Source organism: Lagenorhynchus albirostris, chromosome 7, assembly GCF_949774975.1.
Source record: "Lagenorhynchus albirostris chromosome 7, mLagAlb1.1, whole genome shotgun sequence".
NCBI classification, from domain to species: Eukaryota; Metazoa; Chordata; class Mammalia; order Artiodactyla; family Delphinidae; genus Lagenorhynchus; species Lagenorhynchus albirostris.
Window position 1 is genome coordinate 45,139,818 of NC_083101.1, and position 24,476 is coordinate 45,164,293.

At 39.8% G+C, this 24,476-nt stretch overlaps 1 protein-coding gene across 2 annotated transcripts in view; it reads left to right on the plus strand.

Moving 5' to 3' along the window:
- TRPM6 (transient receptor potential cation channel subfamily M member 6) overlaps positions 1 to 23,169 on the plus strand; it is a 138,840-nt gene extending 115,671 nt beyond the window's left edge. For both annotated transcript variants that reach the window (XM_060154969.1, XM_060154970.1), the window contains exons 32-40: positions 593 to 643; positions 2,579 to 2,644; positions 3,312 to 3,314; positions 4,857 to 5,140; positions 6,992 to 7,074; positions 7,830 to 8,035; positions 14,881 to 14,932; positions 19,433 to 19,539; positions 22,080 to 23,169. In XM_060154969.1, coding sequence (XP_060010952.1) covers positions 593 to 643; positions 2,579 to 2,644; positions 3,312 to 3,314; positions 4,857 to 5,140; positions 6,992 to 7,074; positions 7,830 to 8,035; positions 14,881 to 14,932; positions 19,433 to 19,539; positions 22,080 to 22,213 — 986 coding nt within the window. In that variant the 3' untranslated portion in view covers positions 22,214 to 23,169. The remainder of the gene's footprint in view (positions 1 to 592; positions 644 to 2,578; positions 2,645 to 3,311; positions 3,315 to 4,856; positions 5,141 to 6,991; positions 7,075 to 7,829; positions 8,036 to 14,880; positions 14,933 to 19,432; positions 19,540 to 22,079) is intronic.
- Positions 23,170 to 24,476: the final 1,307 nt, after the last annotated feature.

The window sequence follows — 24,476 nt, forward strand, 5'->3', positions numbered from 1 at the left end:
TGTTGCAAAGGATTTCTCTTGCGACTTGTAATTTAGGACTTGAGCAGGTAGAAGAGAACCAGTTAAACTTGCAAGAGGTGTTCCCAACACACAGTCCGTCTGTAACCAAACAAATCCCTTGCTCTCACATTCTCTGCCTCCTTCTTTGTTTCTCTTATATTCCTCTTAATGTGTTTTCATCATCTTGTTGTCATTTTAAGTCAGTGAAGTAGTGTGCTAATAACTTGGTATTAATAATGTCTTTATGTGGGTACTGCATCTTGGTAGGGAGCTCAGAGAATTGTGCTTCTGGGATGTCGTGCAATGTGATGGGCAGCCGAGTGCCTTCTGCAGCTACATCGTTGAGGCTAATATTACCTGTCTTTCTTCAATTCCCTATATAAATATGTTTGGAGACATTGCATTGATGATTGGAAGCTGTCAGGATACCATGCACAATAATGTGGTTAAAGCATATTAGGCAATCTTTTTCGAAAACCGAGAAGCCATTGTGATTAACCCGTTCAATAATAACTTTGCAGGCAATATATTCATAAACATGTATTTACCTCCAGCCAAGTAATTAAGATGCCAATCTTCTCTGTAATTTCAGGAATCTCAACCTCCTTAAAAAGCCCTCAAGAGTCTCACCATCATTATTCAGGTAGGATGCCTGTGTACATAGACATGTCAATGGAGCTAAATGTCTGTGATTCTGCATTTGGAAACAGAAACACTGGTGAATTTGTGGTGTTGATATGGCTCCAACTTGAAAAGTTGTTGTTTACTCTGATGAGAGAACATTCAGATTTCTTAACTTGGGAAAACAAGTTTTTAGGATTTAAGAGAATTTGGATTTAAAAAAAAATGTGTGTATTGGTAAGTTCCAAATTGTAAGGAGGAAAGACGACCTTGAGATCTGAAAATTCCTTACGAGGTCAAAAGCCAGAGATCTTTGTATTTTGGGCTAGGGAGGAGACAGTCCTGAGACTAGTCCTCTGAGGAAGGGTTTTGCACCCTCACTGGGCCCTCAGTGAGGGTAACCACTGAATGAATGCCAACCCCACAGGGTAAATTCAACAAAGACACCTTAAGGGATGTTATTAAACAAGATGTCAAGGGTCTTGACTCTCGTAAGCAACATCACTTCACAGTGATTCAGTTGTCTTTCTTTCAAAGTGGGAATAATTGTACTTGCCCTTCCTGAGGAAAAATCTGCCAAAGGGCTAGTTGAGAATAAAGAGGGAAACACTTTGAAATGCAAAGCAGTATAACAACCAACTGGACTCGTGCCATTGGGTGGTCTTTTGGACATCGTTGCTCTCAGTATTGGATTAGATAACACATGGGCAAGCTTTTTATATAATCTGAAGCTCGGTACAAGAGTACAAGTGTATTGGTGTGATAATTTTCGTTATTATTATATCAAGGTCATGTGCTCAGGGTCCAGTAATAGGCTACCTTATCCTGAATTCTCCTCTGTAGTGAATAGTGTTTCTGTGGATTTCAGACTCCACATTCCAGGCTCTTGTAACTGGGTCTTTCAGCTCAGCAGTAATCCGTTATTTTGACTCCAGCTGTCAGCTGAAGAAAGCATCTGGTGAGGAACACTGTAACTCACATCGACTCTGATTTGTTAAGATACAGCTCTTAACAGGAAAATGCAGATCACTTGCTTCTAATTAAAACTGGTCTTCAGCTCTCTCTGGGAAAAGAAGATGAACTCTGCAAAATCAACAGTAGATGTCCCCACAGTCCGCTGTGCGTTAGATTTGATCTGGAAAAGAAAAACCAGAAAGACCACAGATTAAAATGCTCTTTAAAAGCAAGTTCCACATCTGAATGGATTAGTAGGGTATTTGGTATTCAGGAGAGTGGAGGTAATAGCGCTACCTCAGAACATATTATATAATTTCATATAATCTATTCCTAAGACTGGGATATCCTTCCTGTTTAAGGCATAGTTTATTTTAAATACTGTATTATAGATAATATATTTTTTAAAATTTATTTATTTTTTGGTTGTGTTGGGTCTTCGTTTCTGTGTGAGGACTTTCTCTAGTTGTGGCGCGCGGGTCTCTCACTGTCGTGGCCTCTCCTGTTGCGGAGCACAGGCTCCAGACGTGCAGGATCAGTAGTTGTGGCTCATGGGCCTAGTTGCTCCGCAGCATGTGGGATCTTCCCAGACCAGGGCTCGAACCCATGTCCCCTGCATTTGCAGGCAGATTCTCAACCACTGCGCCACCAGGGAAGCCCCAAGATTTTTTTTTTTTTTTAATGTGGACTATTTTTAAAGTCTTTATTGAATTTGTTACAATATTGCTTCTGTTTTCTGTTTTGGTTTTTTGGCCCTGAGGCATGTGGGATCTTAGTTCGAGACCAGGGATTGAACCTGCACTCCCTGCATTGGAAGGCGAAGTCTTAACCACTGGACTTCCAGGGAAGTCCCTGTAGAGAATATTTTTGATAAAACTAAAAATAAAGGGTCTTTGAAATAAAATATTTTAGCATAATATGAGTATATTGATGTGGGGAAGGCTTTCTGTAAATTCAGCCCACTGATGCATACTTAAACTAGTAAATCTGCTTTTGTTTGCAGCCATTGAAAGGAACAATTTAATGAGGCTTTCTCAGACCATACCATTTACACCAATCCAACTGTTTGGTGAGTGCCATTTCTACCTTCTTGAGGTTGTGCCAGGGCAAAGGCATAACATCTGAGTGAATCATAGGAGAAACCATTTTGCATTTTAGCTGCAAATTTTCTTTTGCCCATGGTTGCAGTTTAGTTATATTAATTTCCTAAAATGGAAAGTCTTGTTAACTGCCTGGCTGGTATCTAGAGTCAAAATCTGATATACTATGGGGATGGGACCTATAATGAGCAACAGTTGGGGAAAAAGCAATAATATTGCACCTGGCATTCACTGATTTAAGGCTGGAAGTAAGTAGAAAAGAAAAGAACCAACCAACCATGCGTAATAAATACAGAAGAAAGCATTAAACGTGAATACAGTAGAAGCTAATAGACATCTAAAAAGAAATGCTTTGTATATCGCTTTTTATTTGTTTGTTTTGTTTGTTTTGTTTCATGTAAACTAATTGCTCTTAACTCAGAGAGCAAATGTAATTTTTAAAGGCTGGAATAGTAAGGAAAAACAAGCTCGCAATAGCCAAGGCTATTGCGTTTCTCTGTCCTGCCAGTTGACAAAGTAACAAGGGTCGCCACACTGTCCCAGATCTTGCTTCTCCTCAAACCCTTCACATGGGGACAGATGAGGTGGCTTCTGATCGTCGATGCAAATGCCTTCTCCTTCCACTTGTCTCCATAGCTGGTTTTACAACTCGGTAGCTCTGTTTCAGATCCTCTAGGTAATTAGAACTCTAAAGTGGCATTTATCTGGGCACCAGGAATACATATTTCAAAACATGTTACTAAGCATTACCTAGACGTATTCTTTGGTAAGCAATTAAATGCAAGAGTGAGCGAATAGATTCTTTCCTTGGTAAACCAGTACAGTGTTTATAAGAAAAGCCATTTGAAGCTGAGGTGTAAGGAGAAAATTAAATACGGGCTGGACAGAAGTTGTATAGAATATGTCACTTCTGTTAGGAAGCATTGTACAATATATTAGGTGGAGTCTAGGTTGAATAAGAATGGCTCCCTGTTCAACAGCCTAAAAGTGGAAACTGTAGAGCAGTTAAAGAACATTTGTGTGTAAAATCTTTGAAGTGGGATTGGGTTTGTCTCCGAGGGTCTACTTCACATTAGCCAGGTTAACATATCTAATCTTTACAACAACCCAATGAAGAGAATGTTATTTTCACTTCCATTTTACTGATGAGGAAAGTGAAGCTTTAAGTAACTTGTCCAAAGGCACAAAGGAAGGAGGGAAAGGCTCTGGGGTGTGACTTTGGTTCTAACTTTAACTGGGTTAAAACATGCATTCTCAGTGGGGTAATATCACCCCCAAGAGAGCAAAAACGTCTTTTTATTTTTATGTGTAAAGCACATACACACACACACAGAGTTCATAAACATAAACAGTATATCTTTGGTATTACAATGTCAGGGAAGGGGCAATTAGGAAAAAAGTCTAAATTTAAGCTCCTAAGGGGGATGACAGGGTTAAACTATCTCTTTAAAAGTATGCTAACACATATATATGGAATGTAAACAAAAAAAAAAAAGAAGAAAAAAAAAAAGAAAATGGTCAGAAGAACCTAGGGGCAAGACAGGAATAAAGATGCAGACCTACCAGAGAATGGACTTGAGGATACGGGGAGGGGGAAGGGTAAGCTGGGACAAAGTGAGCGAGTGGCATGGACATATATACACTACCAAATGTAAAATAGATAGCTAGTGGGAAGCAGACGCATAGCACAGGGAGATCAGCTTGGTGCTTTGTGACAACCTAGAGGGGTGGGATAGGGAGGTTGGGAGGGAGGGAGACGCAAGAGGGAAGAGATATGGGGATATATGTATATGTATAACTGATTCACTTTGTTATAAAGCAGAAACTGACACACCATTGTAAAGCAATTACACTCTAATGAAGATGTTTAAAAAAAAGTACTTTCCTTTAACAAGAGAAGCATAGCCTTGCTACTCTGATTTTATTTTTGTCTAGTTATAATTTATAATAAGAACAACTTAATATTTATGTGACATCTGATGCTTTGTTCATTCTCCCCCTCCCTCTTTACTGGACTATAACATGGCCAGATGTCTGTACTTGCCTCTGAACAGGTGAAATTCCCATTCCCCACTGATCCTTTGAGAAACTGAACTGATTCTGAGTTGATATTTAGGACGCCGTTCATGTCACAGACATGGATCTCATTGAACCCCTCCCCTGCACTTCTGTTTGCCACAGGAGAAGAAGTAACTGTCTACAGGCTGGAGGAGAGTTCCCCTTTGAATCTGGATAAAAGCATGTCTTCTTGGTCCCAGCGAGGGAGATCTGCAATGATCCAGGTGTTGTCCCAAGAGGAGATGGATGGTGGCCTCCGCAAAGCCATGAAAGTCATTAGTACCTGGTCTGAGGATGACGTCCTCAAGCCGGGGCACGTTTTCATTGTGAAGTCCTTTCTTCCTGAGGTTGTGCAGGCATGGCGCAAAATCTTCCAGGAGAGTACTGTGCTTCATCTTTGCCTCAGGGTAAGTCAGAGACCCAGAGCCCAGATGGACAGGTGGTCGAAGAAAGGGGAACTGGCTCTATCCTGGTCAAAGGCCATTATCTTTTTTTTTTTTGGGTGAATACTTCCTTTATGTATAATATTCATATATCACAGATCATTGATTAGGAAATGTCAAATACCATTGATATGATTAGGGTAGACATACACACATATTGATGTATATACACACATATATATGTACATGTTTATATACATATGTATGTATATATTCACACACATTCATCTATAAAGCCAACATTTTACCTAATGTGAAAACAGAGGCACACCCATCAAGGTCAGAACAAAGCGAGAATGCCCACCATCTCCACCACTATTCAACACATTACGGGAGGTATTAACCAACTCAATTAGACAAGAGAAAACAAAAGTATAAAAACTGGAACAGAAAAAGAATGAAAACTAACTCTGTTTGCAGATGATATGATAGTAATGCTAGAAAACCTGAAGAACTAGTGATAAAAACAACTCAAGCAATAAAAGAAATCAGGAAGGTGGCAAGGTTAATAAAATTAACACACCAAAATTAATAACTTTCATATAAGCAAATAATAACTAGTAAAAGATATTTTGGAGAAGAAAACCCTGTTGACAATAGCAAGAAATTGAAAATGCTTAGAAATAAGTGGAATGTGAAATATTTAAAATCTATATGAGGAAAAATCACTCCTGAAAGATATAAAACTAAATTTGTACAAAGAGAAAGACAATCCTTAATCTTGATTAGGATGTTCCAACATCATCAAAATATAAGTTCTCTTAAAGTTAATTTATAAATTTAATATTATCCCAATAAAGATTAGGAGATACACACTACTATATATAAAATAGATAAACAAAGTCCTACTGTATAGCACAGGGAATTATATTCAATATCCTATAATAAGCCATAAAGGAAAAGAATATTAAAAAGAATATATGTGTATAATTAAATCTCTTTGCTATATACCTGAAACTAACACAATGTTGTAAATCAACTATACTTCAATTTTAAAAAATCCCAATAAACTCTTTTTTTTTTTCTGGAGCTAGACACCTACTTAGAAAGAAAGGGAAAAAATAAAACATACGTACATGTGTCTACTTACTCTCGCAAAAGGAAACATAGGAAGGTTAAACCAGAAAGCAGTGAAATAGATTGCCTAAAGGGGTGTGGAGGTGGAAGGCAGGAGGGAAGAGGAGATTAAGACGGAAAAAATAGGGGAAAGAGGACAATTCTCTGAGTATGCCTTTTTAATTTTTTTAATATCTTTATTGGAGTATAATTGCTTTACAATGTTGTGTTAGTTTCTGCTGTACAACAAAGTGAATCAGCTGTACATATACATATATCCCCCTATCTCCTCCCTCTTGAGCCTCCCTCCCACCCTCCCTATCCCACCCCTCTAGGTCATCACAAAACATCGAGCTGATCTCCCTGTGCTATGTGGCTGCTTCCCACTAGCTATCTATTTTATATTTGGTAGTGTCTATATGTCCATGCCACTCTCTGACTTCGTCCCAGCTTCCCCTTCCCTCACTTTGTCCGTAGGTCCGTTCTCTACATCTGCCTCTTTATTCCTGCCCTGCCACTAGGTTCATCAGTACTGTTGTTTTAGATGAAGGCCATTATCTTCAACCCAAAGGGTAGCCTATTCCTTTTTGGAAGTGGTGGTATATTGTTATTTTTGGCTTTAGCTTTTGGAGTGGGTAGTGGTGGAAGCTGAATAAGGCTGAAAATCACACTTGGGAGGCCCCTAGTAATTCTGTGATCATTAATTAGTAGGCATCTGATAGCAAACCAATATTTTTATCAATGTTCCCTATTTTGCAGGAAATTCAACAACAAAGAGCTGCTCAAAAACTGATCTATACCTTCAACCAAGTGAAACCACAAACCATTCCCTACACTCCAAGGTGAGGAAATATTGGCACCCTGGCCCTTCATCTTATGTAGGAATTTCTGTCAATTTCTTCTCACCCGTTAGTCACGAGAAATACCAGACCCACGGGGAAGTTCCCCATGACCTTAACTTTGGTTTCTTCCTTACATAGTTCTCGGAGACAGTAAAAAGAGAATTAGGCATCCTAGGTATGTTTTGGCTTAAATTGCTGAATTTATGTGAGTAGAAAAGAGAAGATCAAGCAGAGGCCGTGACTAACCTCTCAATTACGAAAGCAGGCAGATCCCGGGTGTAGTTACTAATGTCCAGAAACATTATGGTAGAAAAACACTTCTATTTTAAGCATAGTTTCTTCTGTTATCTTACAGAAATTAGGAACCTTAAAGGAGTGAACTCTTGTTACTTTCACTTGAGTGTTTCCATACACTTGTATTCATTTAGCAAGACAGATCATAGTTTGGTGCTGAGGACTTACAGTAAAGTGTTACTGTCTCATTTACAAGGAACTTCATAGAGCAAGACAAGAAAAGTTGAATCCAGTACTCTTTATAAAAGAGTTCCTCAGAAAGAAGGGAGGTGGGTAAACGTGGGGAAAACTCCCAATATTTGCATTCCATTCTTTCAGTAGAAAGGCAAAGGCATGTGCATTGAGGCTGCTGGGGCTAGAGTTAGGTCATCTCCCCTGGTGCTCTCTGTTCAGTAATATAAGTCCCACCTTTGCTGCCTTTCGGGGAATCAATGGCCTCTTCCCACCCTCCCTCGCCATAGGTTCCTGGAAGTGTTCTTAATCTACTGCCATTCAGCCAAGCAGTGGTTGACCATTGAGAAGTACATGACTGGGGAGTTCCGGAAGTACAACAACAACAATGGTGATGAAATTGCCCCCAGCAACACCTTGGAGGAGCTGATGTTGGCTTTCTCTCACTGGACCTATGAGTATACTCGGGGAGAGCTGCTGGTTTTAGATCTGCAAGGTGATTGATAGCTGAGGATTTGATACCACAAGCATGAGGCAAAGTTCAGGAAACAGTGAACAGGGATTGCTTTCTCAATGTCATTGTCACCTACATTTTTTTTTTTTTTTTTTTTGCGGTACGCGGGCCTCTCACTGTTGTGGCCCCTCCCGTTACGGAGCACAGGCTCTGGACGCGCAGGCTCAGTGGCCATGGCTCACGGGCCCAGCCGCTCTGTGACCTGTGGGATCTTCCCGGACCGGGGCACGAACTCGCGTCCCCTGCATCGGCAGGCGGACTCTCAACCAGTGCGCCACCAGGGAAGCCCCTGTCACCTACATTTGACCCCAGCTCTTTCTTTACTCAAAGCCATAGTTAAGGCCTTTCAGTGGAGACATTCCTTGGCAGTATGTACCTTTTTTTTTTTTTCTTTTAAACAGGAGATGGTATCTGTTTTCTGAATTTATTTATTGTTTGTGGAACTGTTCTAAGTGGGAGGAACCAGAGAGGTGTCCCGAGAGATCATGCAAGAACCAGGATGGGTAATGTATGGAGTTGCTCCATCTAGCTTTGAAGGGAGGTGGCACCATTTATTTCAGAGACATTGTACAGTGATGATCATGGGCACCTACTATGCTGTTTCTCACCTATAGATCAAGAGAAAAATATAGGCAGATGATTAGCTGCCCAGAATTTAAGGTCATCTAAAATGTTAAACGGGCAATGAGTTTTATACCCAATTTTCCAGTTTTGTGGCCTTTCTTTGAACTTATGTTCACAATAACACTTAGGCATGCATTTATACACACAGGAAAGTTTAAATTCTGGTCATTTCTCATGATTTTGAGCTCAGTGTTTTAGCAGTTTATAGTTTAGCTTGTTCTCTTTGCTGTGTACCTTGATATAAGAGTTCACAAAAGTATAAACTCAGTCTGTGAAAGGCAACTTAGTGCACTCTTATTTAATGGAAGCCTTTGATCAATGCATCTTTCTACTCTCAACACCTCACATGTGACTTATAATCCTGCAGCAGGAAACAGAGTATCTCTAGCAGGTTTTCCTTGCAGGGACAGAACGAAATATGTATTAAGGTCAAAGTTTAGTCCCTGGGCTCACTGACTGGGGCTTTGATTTTAAAAAAGGGATTTAGCCCAGGCACTTTCATAGAAGTTATCTCATTTAATCCCAGAAGCAGCACCTTGAGGTAGATATTATGGGGACTTTAGGCCCAGAACGTTTAAATAACTTGCCCAAGGTTGCACAGCAGCTTAAGCGGAAGCCAAGATGCAGACTTAAGCTGGTTTGACCATCCATGTTCTTTCCTTTTCACTGTTCTGTCTTTTATTTCTCGTTAAGTTTCATAGCCACAGGACATTACCATGTTCTGGTTCATTTAAAATGATAGGGCCTTTTCCTTGTCCTCTCTGACTTTCCCATCTCTCCACACCTGGAATTCTGTGCTGAAAGCCAGGCTTGGAGGATGGAGACAGTCGAGATGAACAGGCAATCCTGGGACATCGTGAGCAATGTACACTAAGACTGCAAACCCATTTTGTTTGAAACTTCTGTCACATGCTCAAGGATGTGTGTGTGTGTGTGTGTATATATATATATATATATATATATACACTTTTCAAACTACACATAAGTCCTTCTGTCCTTTCAGATCTATGCTGTTCACAAGGTGTGAATTATATTTCTAACCCTCAAACACAATATTTTAGGAAGCAATATAAACAAAGTTAAAACAGTCAAGATGATTCAGCTTTTAAACCAGCAAGTACAGTATGATCCATGTAAACCCAGCACACTGATGCCCAAGGCTGCTTTTGTAGCTCATGCTGGGGAAAGGTTGATTGTTTTCATCTATACTTGAGTGTCTGTGCTTTGAGTTTTGGGTAGAGATGTTTAAAAAGTAAAAAACAAACAAAAAAACAAAGAAAAACTTCAAGGAAGTAATGATGACTCTTCAGTGTGTTTTTGTTTAATGATGTTTATATTTGGGGATTTCTGTGTCTCTTAGTAAATCCAAAGTGACGTTAAACAGAACAAACACTGCATTAATAGTCTTGGGGGAAAAAAAGGAATTAACTTTATTTTTTTACTGGGCAATTATGTGAATTACAGAAATAGACCACTCCAAATAAACGATGTGAAAACATTGACCTTCAAAGGAGGGAAGAGTGGACATCATAGAATGAACATGAAGAAATTGAGATACTTACGGAGAGTTTTGCCGATTGGTTAGCCCTGAATTTATGGAAGAACGAGAATCCTATAATAGTAATTACAAGCAGTTATATTACTACTGCTACTAGCTAACATTTACTAAATAGTTATTTTGTGTCAGTCACTCCGTTAAAGGCTTATGTGCATTAATATGTTTAATCCAAGACAGGTTGGAAAGGAAAAATGGGAGAATATAATGTATTCTTAAAATATAATAGTTTTCAGTTCAGTTATGTTTTACATTTAATTGATTAGTATTTTTAGTCTTTGGAGCGATGATGTGCGTTGTCTGGGTGGCAGGGAGTGGAGACTGAAAGACGAATTAGCTGCAGTTAGGAGAGGCCCTGTCGTCAGGGTCCTGGGGGCTGACTCCTGGCTCCACCGTGAATTAGCTGCATGACCAGGGGGCAACCACCTTGAGTCCCACTTCCCTCATTTGTAATAATAATGGTAAATAATGTTAGGCGCTTAACTCAGAGGGATGTTAAGGGGCTGAAATTAAGCAAGTTCCTGACACAGTGAATGTTAGTTATTGTTGTTAGTATTAGTCTCTGTGTGGCTTGTTAAAATGGAAGTTAATCTTCAGTTGTGGGTAGTCTCCTCTTAGCTGTGTGGTCCTGGTGATACTTGAGGGAAATCCCAGCTTTGGCCTCTGTAGAGTGAAGCCCTGATCAGCTTTCTGTGCTTCCTGTTGCTTTGAGGGAAAGAAGGAATGAGAAGCACTCCGGCAGTTTATTATTTCAGTTTCTTCTTTTCTTCTCTTTACTTTCTTCCAAGGGAGTGCCAATCATTAACCCAGGAGCTACCACATCAGGCCACGAAGCTGAACTCTAGGGAGAGGCTTGACTAATTTCTGATCACATGTAATTACACTGTAGTCTTCCAGTCTCCTTCCATTTAAAAATCTTACACGTGAGAGCCTGAATCGTCATCATTATATGTGAAATCCAATATTTAGTTTCCAGCAATAGGAATGAAAAACAATTGTATTTCAAATTACAGTGGTCTGTGGCATGTTTTTTTTTTTAAGCTATTTTTTTTTCAAATAACTTTTGGAGATATTAATTTTTTATTCAACAAAGCAGTTTCCAGGATAAATCAGCATTAGCATCAGCATCTGCTGCTACAAGGAAGGTGACTTCTTTCCATTGATGTAGAAGTTCACTGATGCATCCCAAGGTGATTGGAATCAGAATGTAGGTCTCTGAGTTTCTCATAAGGGCGTGCTATGTATTGCCTGTACATGGGCATTTACTCTGTTAATGCCAGTAAAGAGATAGCACTGGAATTTTTAGATCTTAAAATGTCTTATTGTCTTTCATGTTTTCCAAATATCTACGTACGTGGGTAGGATGGGCACCTATGTTGAAGTTTGCCAATTGGGTGACTCCTGTGTAGCCTGGAGAGGCTGGGGTGGTAGTAGTGGGTGTGGTGGTGCAGCATGATTGGTTCTCTGAACCGCTTTCTTTTTTTAACTCATTGGAATGCCCCTTCTGCCATTCAAGGGTCCCAAAAGATGTTTTTAGTAGTTAAGCTTTGAGCTGTCAGATTGGGTTTAGGGATATAAAGGTTTGTAGAAACTCTTTATCCTCAGTCTTATAGGAGTTTCTATTCATTAGGAAATAGTACTTTAGGAAAGTGAGATAATCAGAACATGATTTTACCAGTGGTAAGAAAATAGAATTTTACTTCACAAGAGCTCTTGATAGAATAAAGACAATAAAAATAGCAGTTGACATGTTTCAGCTTCTTCTGGATCAGACCTTTTGCTAAGCAGTTTGTATATGCTAGTTCATGTAATCCTCTCAGTAACCGTATAGGATAAGGCCCGTGATTATCCACACTTTCAGGTGATACAGTTGAGACTCAGAGAGATTAAAGAAGGTGTCCAGATCACACAACTAGGGAGTGATGGGGCTGTGAGTGGGACCCAGATCCTTTGACTTCTGCCTATTTAACAGGCTACAAGACTGAAAGTAAATGGGAGCTGATGTGATTTTGATAGACTTTTTTTTCCCCTATAAAACCTCCTATTCCACAATTCTTTAGGTATTGTGCATATTTCAGCTTAAAATTACAGATTACTCAGACATCAGCCTAAAGCTTTCATCACTGCTGGGAATTGTAGGCATAAAGTCATGTCTGAGCTTAAATGTGTGGAGAATTTGTAGCTTTTAGTCTCTCTATTGGTGGTACATGGGCTGTCTGTTTGTTGTTTATTTACTACATAGTTAAACATAGTTGTTCTGTTTATTTGCTACATGTTTGCTGTATAGTTAGGGTCTTGTTAGGCTGTTCCTTTTTATATCTGTAATGAGAAAAGCATAAAGAGCCCAGCCTATTCATATGACTTTTTCTTTAAAAAGCAAAGCACATTTTGCATACTGCCCCTTGAGCCTGTGTTTCAGACTTATTTTTCCTTTCCCTATTCAAAATCAGTGTACAAAGAGATTCTAAGCCAAGGGTTCTGAAAGGGGCTCTGGGTAGAATTCAGAAGATCTGTGTACTTTGATGAAAAAACAAATTAAAATTATACCTAGGGGCTTCCCTGGTGGCTCAGTGGTTAGGAATCCGCCTGCCAATGCAGGGGACACGGGTTTGAGTCCAGGTCTGGGAAGATCCCCCATGCCGCGGAGAAACTAAGCCCGTGAGCCACAACTACTGAGCCCACGTGCCACAACTACTGCAGCCCGCGTGCCTAGAGCCTGTGCTCTGCAACAAAGAGAAGCCACCGCAGTGAGAAGCGCGCACACCGCAACAAAGAGTAGCCCCCACTCGCCGCAACTAGAGAAAGCTTGTGCACAGCAACGAAGACCCAATGCAGCCAATAAATAAATACATTTATTTAAAAAAAATTACACCTTTATTTCATTAACCTATAGCTGAAATTCATCATTTCCTTCAGTTATAACGGAGACGACAGATCACAGTGGCATTAGCAGTACCCGTGACTGTTTGCAATAGCAATTACAGGTATTAACATAACACATTGCAGTGTTGGCAGATATGTCAAAATACTGGTTGTATTTATTCCTTGTTGGATGTTATAGTGTTATTAGACTTGTGCTTGATCCTGTTATTTAACATACTAATAAAGAAGCACGTGTATTGCAGTACAATTTAAAAAATATTTTGATCACTGTATTTCAGTAGCATTGCTTTCCTTTGTAATCTTACGTATTCAAACTATACATTTAAAAACATTTTTCTGAGAAGGGGGTACCTTAGTTTCATCAGACTGCCAAAAGGGTCATGACCCAAAAAAGGTTTAAAACCCCCTACTTAAGTTATTTTCCTAAGGAAGTCAGTTTCTCAGGGGAATGGTCAAAAACTATAAGGATTACCTTTTCTTGTGAAAGGTTTAACATATGGTAAAACATACAGAACATAGTAAAAATCTTTCTTTTTTTAAAGTAGTGGTTAGAAAATGTGTTGGGTTTTTTTTTAACAAATAGAAATATACAATAATGTTATACATTTTATTTAATTTTTAAATAAATTTCCCACAAGGTTGGTCTCTTCCAAGGCAAGAGGACCAGTGCTGACTAGAGGACGATCTCAGACATTGTCGGCTTATGCCCACATGGTGCATTCACCTGTCTGACTGGCTCACCTGTGAAATGCTGCCTTTGGAAGTCAGCCTCACCACCATTCACATTTTATAACAGATTCACTTTGGTGTTGATCCCTGTCTTGATAAATGTTAGTTTTATATGACACGTTATCCTTTTATACATTGGTGCCGTTTTTTAAGAAGTAAAATTTATTGAAGGATCACATACATTCAGGAAATTACACACAGCATGAGCATACATCTTAAAGAATTTCCACAACTGAACATGTGTGTGTAACCAGCACCCAGATCAAGCATGTGGGGTGTTTGTATTCTTCTGTTTATAAACACTATATACATATATATATATGTATATGTGTGTGTATATATATATATATATATATATATGGCGTTTGACATGTGTCTTTGATGGAGCGGAGGTGGTACCTGCAGAACCACACAGCACCTTGCACCTTTCTGAGCACTGATGGACTCCATCTAAGGAGACCACGGACTAGGGGGAAGGACACAAGCTTTGGCTTAGCTTCAATCCTGTTACGACCTCTTGTGGTCTGTGCAACCTCTGACAAGTTGCTTAATCTCTTTGAACATCAGTGTACTCATTGGTAAAATGAGGCTGTGAGGATGCTAATACTTTTCTTTCACGATTGCCAAGGATTAGAAAAAATAAAATTAGAAGAAATAAAATTAGAATGTCTAGTATGTACAAGTGGTAAATGAATGATGGATGCTATCATCAGGAAGTGTGAACACATCACAAAATCACTTTTTTGTAGCCTAGTGGTTTATTGCAGCATGATAGAGGGGGTTGCGGGCGACAGGGCATCAACTAAAGTTTTCAAACTTGCCTGGACAATTTAGTAGAGTTAATTCACATAATGTTGAGTTTACTACAGGGTGGGTGTCTAGTTAGTAGTAGAGTTAATTCACATGATGTTGAGTTTACTACAGGGTGGAAAGAAGGTAGGTATAAGAAAGAATTTTAAATTTGGTTATTATTTTCTTGAATTTCTGAGAAAATGAAATTCCCCATTTGGTAAATGAATTTTCTTTTTCTTTGGAGGTGTTGGAGAAAATTTGACAGATCCATCTGTTATAAAACCTGAAGAAAAACAGTAAGTTAATTTATCATTTAGAAAATTGCATTTAACACATTGTACATGGTTTCTTAAAAATAATTTTTAAACATTTCTATATCTTGCCTAGATCCTAGAAAGATTTTGATGTCCCTTTTATCTATATCTGTATCTATATCTATATCCAAGAATATCTACATCCAAATACAATACAATAAAATACAATAAGATTTAAAATACAATAAGATTTTAGAGAATGCATAGATTAGGAAATAGGGGCAAAAAGAAAATAAGGAAATAAAATAAGATTAAATCTGGAGTTGTTAGTACACAAAAATGGAAACTATGTATAAAGACCAATGCAGTGGGCAGAACTTTCTTGCAAATTTGCCTCTGAGTTTTCTAGTGGCCCAGACAAAAGAGAAATATGGGTAAATTCAGCCTCCTTAGGCTTTGACACGAAAACAATTAATGTCATAGGAGAAGCACAGTTTCCTTTGTTGTCATCACAGTGGAGTCATTGCATCTTATCATGGGCACTGTCTTCCATTACATGCCTATAAAATGAAAGCTGAGGGCATGAAGTGTGGTATTCAGTAACAGCAAATCTATGAGAGGACAAAACAGTGGGGCTTAAATATGGAGCCATCAGATTGTTAATTCAGGACTGAAGTGTAAATTATATAGAAGGATGAGTCATCTGCCTAGCCTTTGAATTCCCATGGGCATTTTATCCCATAAGCAGGCTTTTGGGAAGACTTGGCAGTAGAGGAGGTGGTATTCTTCTGTTAAAGGTGGAGTAAAAAGAAGAGATGGTGATGATTAAGGGAGGATCAACATGGCAGATGACAGTGGTTTTCAAACATGAGCTTTCATCATAGTCACCAGGAGAGCTTGTTAAAACAGATTGCTGCCCCCTACCCCCAGCCTTTGATTACCCCGGTTTCTGATTCAGTGGGTTTGGGACGGGTCCAAATAATGTAACAAGTTCGCAGATGATTCTAATTCTGCTGGCCTAGTGCCCACACTCTGAGAAGTGCTAGCATACAAAATTCTAATTTCTTAGTTGTCCTAAGTGTCTATACTTGGCCCCTGGGTTGTAAAACACACACACACACACAAACACACACACATATAATTATATAAGTGGGCAGTTCATATATGATGAAATCTGAAACTTTTACTTCCCTCCTATTGGACTCATATTGTAAATATTCACTGCTTTAATGCGCTGTTCTTTTACTGAACAATTTAATCTAAATATGGTACCATTTGTAGGCATCTATGCAAAGAGGTACATCTAAAAGTGTATTAGCTACCCTGTGAACTAAGAGAGCTAGAGAAGATAAAGGTGAGCCATGTTGCTCCTGTGAATCCAGATCCCATGATATTTGACCATGGAGTTCATGTTGTAACCCTTAGGGTACAGATAAAGGCTTTGTTATTTTTCACTGTAGCAGAGTTGAAGTGTTTTTGGCTAAAAATACATATTATTTCTTCAGCAACCCAGTGTGCCCAAGGGTTTTTAGTAGGAACCTGTATTACAAGTACTTCCTTTATAATTTGGCAGTAAAATTTTTTTTTGCATGTAAAATGGATCAAGTTGATGTATACTCTATCACTTATTAAATTTTGACCTTGGTATATATATGTAATATGACCTGAATATTTCCAACTTTTAGAATTCTAAGAAGATTATATTATTCCTCTTGACAGTTGAGTATTTAACTGCATTCTATAGGCCAGTGGGTCTCAATTTCTATTAGGGTCACCTAGGGAACTTAAAAAAAAAAATGCTGCTCAGAATTAGCATCAAGTCAGAATCTCGGAGTATAGGACCCTGATGTCTGTATTTTTCAAAAATTCCCCATGTGATTCTAATGGACAGTCAGGATTGGGAGCCTCTGTCTTATGTCAAACTTTATTTTTTATGACTTGAGGATGTCATAAACTTTGGAAGCTGATAGATTGGTATCGCTGTAGCCTGTTTTGTGGGGTCACCTAATTTTGGGTGCAGTTGGTCTTCATGGTGAAGATAATAAGTATTATTTTCTCACAATGTGGTGAATTACATCAATCAGTTCAATGAGGCTCACATTTTGGGATGCCGTCTATTTGTTAAACTTTTGCTACACAAAGCACGGGCCATGAACCAATAGCATTAGCATCACCTGGGAGACTGTTAGAAACACAGACTCTCAAGACCCTCCCTAGACTTCCTGAATAGAATCTCAATTTTCATAAGATCTTCAGGTGTTTTGGTATAAATTAAAGTTTGAGAAGCAAGTGCTTTCACATGTTGTTTTATTCTTAACAACAACCTTGGAAGGAAGTGTCTTCAATCCCAGTTCACAAATGAGAAAACTGAAGCTCAGTGGAGATGGCAACTAGCCTATGAGGAGAAGGGGGTCAATGAAAGGGAATGATCCTCTACCAAAAGGAAAGATGTTTTGTGGTGCAAATTCTGATATTGTCTCTAATGCCTTTTGTCTCTTAACTTTCCCCAACCTTTTGCACATGAAGACAAAGTCATCAGACCTGCTCCCCCAAATGCTTTCTGGCCACTTAACTTGGTTCCTCAGGTCATTGACCTTCAGTGGAGGCTGCCTCAGTGTTATTGGTAGTTTGGGATTGCACCTTTTTTTTCACTTAACTGCCTTGATGGTTTTGGGCATTTGACAAGTATGAAATGATGATGATGATGATGATGATGATGAGATGTTCTTTAGTAAATCTCTGTGTACATGGCACTAATTAGCATTTCCTTGAAGGTGGAACCAAGCTACCTCCTGCTCTTCTGTGCTGTGAAAAATCTGGAAAACAGTTGTATATTTTTTCAAATGTTGTTATCTGAGACTGCAAGGCTGTAGGCATGGCGTATGAATGTCCCTACAATCCTCCTTCACTCTCCCCTGCACAGGGAGTGGTCGAATGCCTGATACATACATATTATAGTAATTTTGATTCTTTTGTCTTAACTTTAACAAAGCTCACAGAGGGAAACAGTTTTGCTTACAGCTTTTATCTGAGAATCAATGTTACATTTCTAAGTTGGGAACTTTCATGCTTTATTGGGGGGAAGGAAATGGCAGCGTGGAATGCAAAGGAGTGAAATATTCCAACAGGGTCATGCCAGAGAGACGATAAAAGGAATTCTTCAGTTTTAATGACTAAAATAACGCCTTCATTTTTCACTTTATCAGCATCATAGAGTTCCAGTACTAAATATTGCGTGCTTCTATTTCTTTGCCGTATTTGGCTTCACCTTATAGAAGTGGTTCCTTACCAGATGGATTGAAAGAGGAATAGTTAACAGAGGCAGCTTATGCAGCCTGGTAAATACCACCAGAGCCGTATTTTGTAAGGGCGATTGAGTGACCAGGAAAGTTAATCCTGGGTGTCTGTTCACGTTGTCTTCCCGAGAGATTTCCTCCACCTACTCGCCTCAGAGCAAAGAGGCAATCTGAGATCAAACTGACATCAGCCCTCATTCTGAGCTTGGCACATCTTCAGAGCAGCTACTGTTATTCTGCCAAAAGGAAGTGGAAATTGAGATAAATGTTTCAATACTCAGATGGAAAAGTCCATTTTTACACCACATCCCTTTTGAAAAACCGCATTCCTTAGAAGCGAAATTTATTGTTTCCTTTTGTGATAGTTTGCTTTTCTTTTTTCTTAAGACGTGGTATTTAAGAGCAGTAATTGAGTTCAGATTTTAAAATGTGCTGTTTCCCACTCTGCATGTCATTAAAATAAAATATTAGCTTTCATAAAGTTTCTTCGGAAGTGTTTCTGGTGTGCTCTATTCCTTGGTGTGTAGAGTGTCAGCCGAAGAATAATGGTTGTGAATGATCAAATAATGGATGAACGTTGATCCTAAAATCTGCTAAGGATCTATTATAATTATAGAGTGTTAAAAATGTGCCTAAAATATACTGATTTACTTCCACAAAATCATCATCTCCTAGTTGTCTTATCTTTTCACAAAGAGCCCAGCTATAGCAGTTTGCAGGGTAGAAGTAGCCATCAAAAGAGCCATGAATACTGGGTTTCGGGTTTTGTCGGGCTTTTGTGTTTGAGGACATTGGTTATTTTCAGAAAAGTATGTGGGTTTGAAACAATGCATATCAATTTTTTCAGAAGGGGTGTTCCAATACCAAGTTTATTTTACTTTATACTTACCTTTCGGGTATTCTAGTAGACCAGTTGGTAATGAATGTCATTCTCTCACCTCATATGCATTAAAAAGGGTCTCACTGTATTTTGTTTTAATGTGGTACATAGAAAATTCACTTTTCTATCAGATTAGCGTGGAAATGAGTTTCACAGTAGGTCTTGGAGTTGGGTACAAAGATTGAAGTGCATTTGAATTTTAAATTTGCAAACCTAACATTGTTGCTTCCCCAAAGTGCTCTGTTCTTTGTTGGCTCCTTCAAGTTTACTGGGTTACTATGGGATACTGTTCGGTATCTCAGAGAATCCTAGTTGAGCTCCTTTTTCTGAGCTGTGATCTAATTGATATTCTGATATTTCCTCTAGATCAAGAGGAATGGTGTTTGGACCAGCCAATTTAGGGGAAGATGCAATTAGAAACTTCATTGCAAAACATCGTTGCAACTCCTGCTGCCGGAAGCTCAAACTCCCGGGTATGCCCCCAAACGATTCTATTTTTCTCTAAGTAAATCTCTCATTGAACAACATCCATTGTAACCTGGGATAGAGTAGAAAATCTTAATCACATTTTTATCTCATTCGCAGTTGAGGCCTGACTTTCTGACTGCAAATTTTTCAAGTCTCTAAAGGGATTAAAAGGACAGGGATTTACTTCAGGTTCTGCCAAAATGTGATAAAAACAACATTGGGCCCAGTACTTGTCACAGTCTCTCCAAGGGAAAAGTTCCTCCTACTTAATTGGGGCAAAATTGGACAGAGGCAGGTCTCTGTTCCCCGCCCCGCCCCCTCCCCTTTGGGTCTTGAGTGGTGCCCACAAGAGTTTCTATTCTATTCTTATTTACTCATTGGACACTTGGGAGGGTGTGGCATGGAGGGAAACAACAGCTATCAATTAAAGTAGTGCTTTTCACTATAAAAACCTGCCACTTTCAACATACATCACAAGGTATATTTTAAAAATCTGATTAGATAATATGACACACTTTCTCTGAAACTAATAGAGTCAGCACAGAAAAATATTTCTAACATAAAAGTAAGCGGCTGGAGGTTTGTGTCCCCCAGATTGGCAGCCCCAGCTCTGCTGCATTTTTTCCTTTTATCTCAGAAGGGATGCTTTATGTCTGTCTCAGCTTGCTCACTAATTTTCTAAGGTTGCGCCACACTTGTCCTTAGAATGGAATTTCACGTCTTTTAAGCTGAGTAGCCCTTCTAGCCTTATCATAAATGATCAAACCCTGAATTGGAAATCAGTAATATCCATTGTAACCTGGGATGGAGTAGGTGTAAATTTACAACAAAGAAAGGCACTTTCTAATCTTGTTGGAGTTAGAGGTAGGAGTTGCCCTTGTGGGCACGAGGTAGCAGAAGACTAGGGTGTGGAGCAGATTCCAGTTCCTGTGGGAAATAGCTTATTAGCCAGGGGTGGTGGCGGTGGGGACATCAGACTGGAGCAGTACAGACAGGAGGGGTCTCGATGTCTTCTTGGAGCTGCCCAGGACCCCTTCTCACAAACCACCCAGAAGAACTGGGCAAAGAGATCAGTCCATAGCACATTGGCCAAGCTGCCCACTGGCCTCCTCTGGTCAGAAGGAGCCCAGGAAGGAGAGGGGGCTGGGCTTAGTGGCATCCAGGCCCCCAGGTAAGGGCCCTGTGGGAGGCAGGAGCTGACACATATCTCCATCCTGTGATTGCAGGCTGGAGTCCAGCCCATTAACTCAGCATCCTCAGGCACTGACCTCTTCCCAGGACTGATTCATTGTTTCCTGGGCAGGGCAGCTTCTCATTCTTGATCAGGGACTGTATCTGGTCAGCCAGGAGAAAGGGGGCCTTGAGGCATAACTCACTGCTTCCATCCAGTTAGCTCTTCCATATGATTAAGATTTCCTCCCTCCCTCCCTTCCTTTCTTCCTTTCGTTCTTTCCCTACCATGGTGGCTTTTGAGTAATTCAATAATTTCTCCATTTCTGGACCTAATCCTTGCTTCCTTTCAAAACCTTAGTTAACACATTTAAATGGAGATAAAAAAATATCCTCATTTACTTGAACATTTGGTAATTTGAATTTTAAAAAGTTTAGCTCGGAAAACAGGATTGGGGTGATTTTTCTTTTTGTTTATGTTTTACTTTTTTTTTCTTTTTTTTTTTTTTAAGAGAGGCAGTTCAGGATAGTATAAGAGCATGGGATTCATAGGTTGAGCTCACATCCCAGAAATGCTTTTTGCTAGTTTTGTGACCTTGGCCCTCATTCTCATCTGTAAGCTGGGGATAATAGCACCTATCTCATAAATTTGGCATGAGGGTTGAAGTGATGTAATTACTGTTGGTTATTATTAAACTATAATATGTATTAGTTTTATGTCCAGATAATCCCCATTTAACATTAAAAAATAATACAAGGAATGCATGTTTAAGGTTAACAAATTTAATCAACACAGCATACAGTGGTTTACAAACATTTAAAGGTCACTCTCCTCCATAAGTTTCTCCCCAAGGGTTACCTTTATTAATGATTTCTTTTGATAATTTCCCTGTGAAATTAAAGGAGGAGGCTTCAGGAAGCATAAGATCTGATAATTGGATGAAGTCTTTATAGGTGCAGCCAATCCTGAGGTACAGCTTTGTTGCAGAAAACTGACCATTGACGTCCCGAGTCCACCATTTTGGCTGCACTCTCTGGCTCTGCCATCATTCAACAAGTGAAAATGCCCTGTTTCCAGTTTGGCCTCACTTAACTCTGGGCAGGTCATGTCTTATAGGGCACCGTGTATTTAGTCAAGCAACCAAAGCTTGCCTCCCCTGCCCCAGTAAACACAGCCTTGGGGAGTTAGAGTCACACATGTGCATGGTGGGGTGTAATTTGGACATGGTTGAGGGTTTGAGTTTCACATATCAGTGGCCTGAGGGAGCAGAGTCCTCTCTGAGCACTTGGCCTAAAGTCCTGAAGTCCAATCTATCTGTGTGAATATTATGTTCTTAAGGATTCTCTATAACTGTCTTAATTGTCTTCCTTGCAGATTTAAAAAGAAATGACTATTCCCCCGGAAGGATAAATTCCGCCTTTGGACTTGAAATCAAAACTGAACCAGCTGAGGAGACTCCAGCAGAGGAAGAGGGTAATAATTCTCCAGAAGACCTCACACGATTGTAAGAAAGGGAGAAGTAAGAAGATGACAGCCCTTGCCCTCCCTTCTATGAACTCTATGGTAACATAGATTGATTGATGTAACACTGGTTATGTCAGAGCCTCTGCCGGGATGGCCTTACCCTGAGGGCCTCCTGGGACATGCCTTCTGAGCCTCATGTCTCCCCTCCCCAAGGACCTCACTGGTGTATGATGAATGGCTTCTCCTACATATTGACCTGTGTGCAGGGTGCTTTGCGTGTGTTCGTCATTCTCAAGTTGCACAAGAAGACAGATGACTCAGCCAGGAATGCTGCTCTTCATACCTCATTCCTTGTGCAGAATGCTGGGCACTAAAGAACCAGGCAGATAAATTTAATTTATTTTCTTACTATGTGTGCAGACTCTAACCTCCACTACTATTCATCACCTCACCCACATATTGTATTTATGTATATATGTACATAAAAAAGTCACTTGACTCCCTCCTCTCCTTTCCAGCAGCATAGGGCTTTGAAGAGCGACACAAAGGAAAACAACGGAGTAAGGGTGTATTTGCACAGGCTGGAGCACGCTCCGGTACAAACTAACCAGTAAAATGTTAGCATCCTGGTGAAATCTAGATGGGTTTCAATATTGTCAGTGAATCATATGATAACCGGGCATTTCAGGTTTCCCTGGAAGAGAGGAAAGGGAAATCTAAAACAAACGCCCCTGCATCCTTTTTTTTTTAAGGGAACAAGGATATATAAAACTAGAAATTATTAAGAAATGTTTTCCCTTCCCTTACGCTCAGGGACACTATTGGTTAGAGAGTTGACTAAGCCAACCTCTAAAGTATTACTCCCTTTTTCAAAGCTGGGTATATAATGTTACAAGCTAAATTACTTTATGTCAGGTCCTATGAGGAAAGATGGGGTTTTTGAATGAAAACACGTTTCACAGGTAATCGCCTGGTTGAAATACAGAGTTCTGGTGGCTTTAACGAGTGCTGGAGTGTATATTTTAAGTATGGCCTGAGCACATGTAATCGGTTTCAGTGGCCTGAAGAAAGGGTCCCTGGAAGCCACACTGTACAGCAGTGGTCCCCACCCTTTTTGGCACGAGGGACAGGTTTCGTGGAAGACAGGTTTTCTACGGACCGGTTGCGGGGGGTGGGGGATGGGGGGGATGGTTCAGGCAATAATGCCAGTGATGGCGAGCGGAAGATGAAACTTTGCTCACTCGCTGCTCACTTCTTCCCGTGCAGCCCGGTTCCTGACAGGCCGCAGACCATTACTGGTCCGTGGCCCCGGGGGTCGGGGACCCCTGCTGTACAGCATATTTGGGGGATCGGTCATCCCTCTTTCGCACTTATCAGGGTCACCCTACCTCAGAACAAGCACAAACTCTTCACACAAGGAGGAGTTGGAGGGCTGGAAATCTTCTCCCCACTCTTCCTGCATCTCCTTTCCTCATTATAAAGCGTTCCAATCTACCAGCAACAGACCTCCTGGATTTGAAATTTTCAACTTATCTTTCTCGTTAGCCCTTACATTAGCTGGCTTGCTTTTTAAATCAACACTCCTGCCTTCTGAGGTTATACTTTGGGGAAATGTTGCCCAGGGATAGGGGGATGGAAAGCCAACGATTTGATTTGCCAAAGATAGTGTCTGGCTCTTGTGAGATGCGCAAGGGCTGATTTACAGCCTTTTTACTTTGGTCTTTGGGGTGGTGGGAGGTGGGAAACTTGGGTGATTTCTTGATTGGCAATGAGGATAAAATGTTAATGCTTTTTTCAGAGCTTAACTGCTTTATCCTATTCTGCAAATCAATAAGGGATCTCTTTGTGCTCACTTCAGAGCCGTGTTCAACTATTGGAAGGAGGCAATTTGCCTATCCAAGCCAAACTAAAAGCATTAATTCATTGGTCAAATATTTGTTACCTGGAATGGAACTTGAAAAAACACATTTTGATTTTAATTTTCTGTGTTATGATTTTCTCACTCTCTTTTTAAGAAAAATCACCCGAATAACATTTTAAAAAGGTGAACCAGCTGCTGGGCAGAGGTCACTGTGGGATAGCTTGCATGCAGATACCAATGTGACAATCATGATTTTGATTCATGACCACAAATGAATGAATTCATCCATTTAGTTAATTTTATTCAACAGATATTTATTAAGTGCCTTCCCTGTGGTGTGTAAGTGATGAGGGTGCAATGAACATAACATTTCTTTGCCCTCAGAAAGTGTTATATCTCATGTTTCTTTCTTTTTTGGTTGTTGTTACAAGTTTGGATTTCTGGTG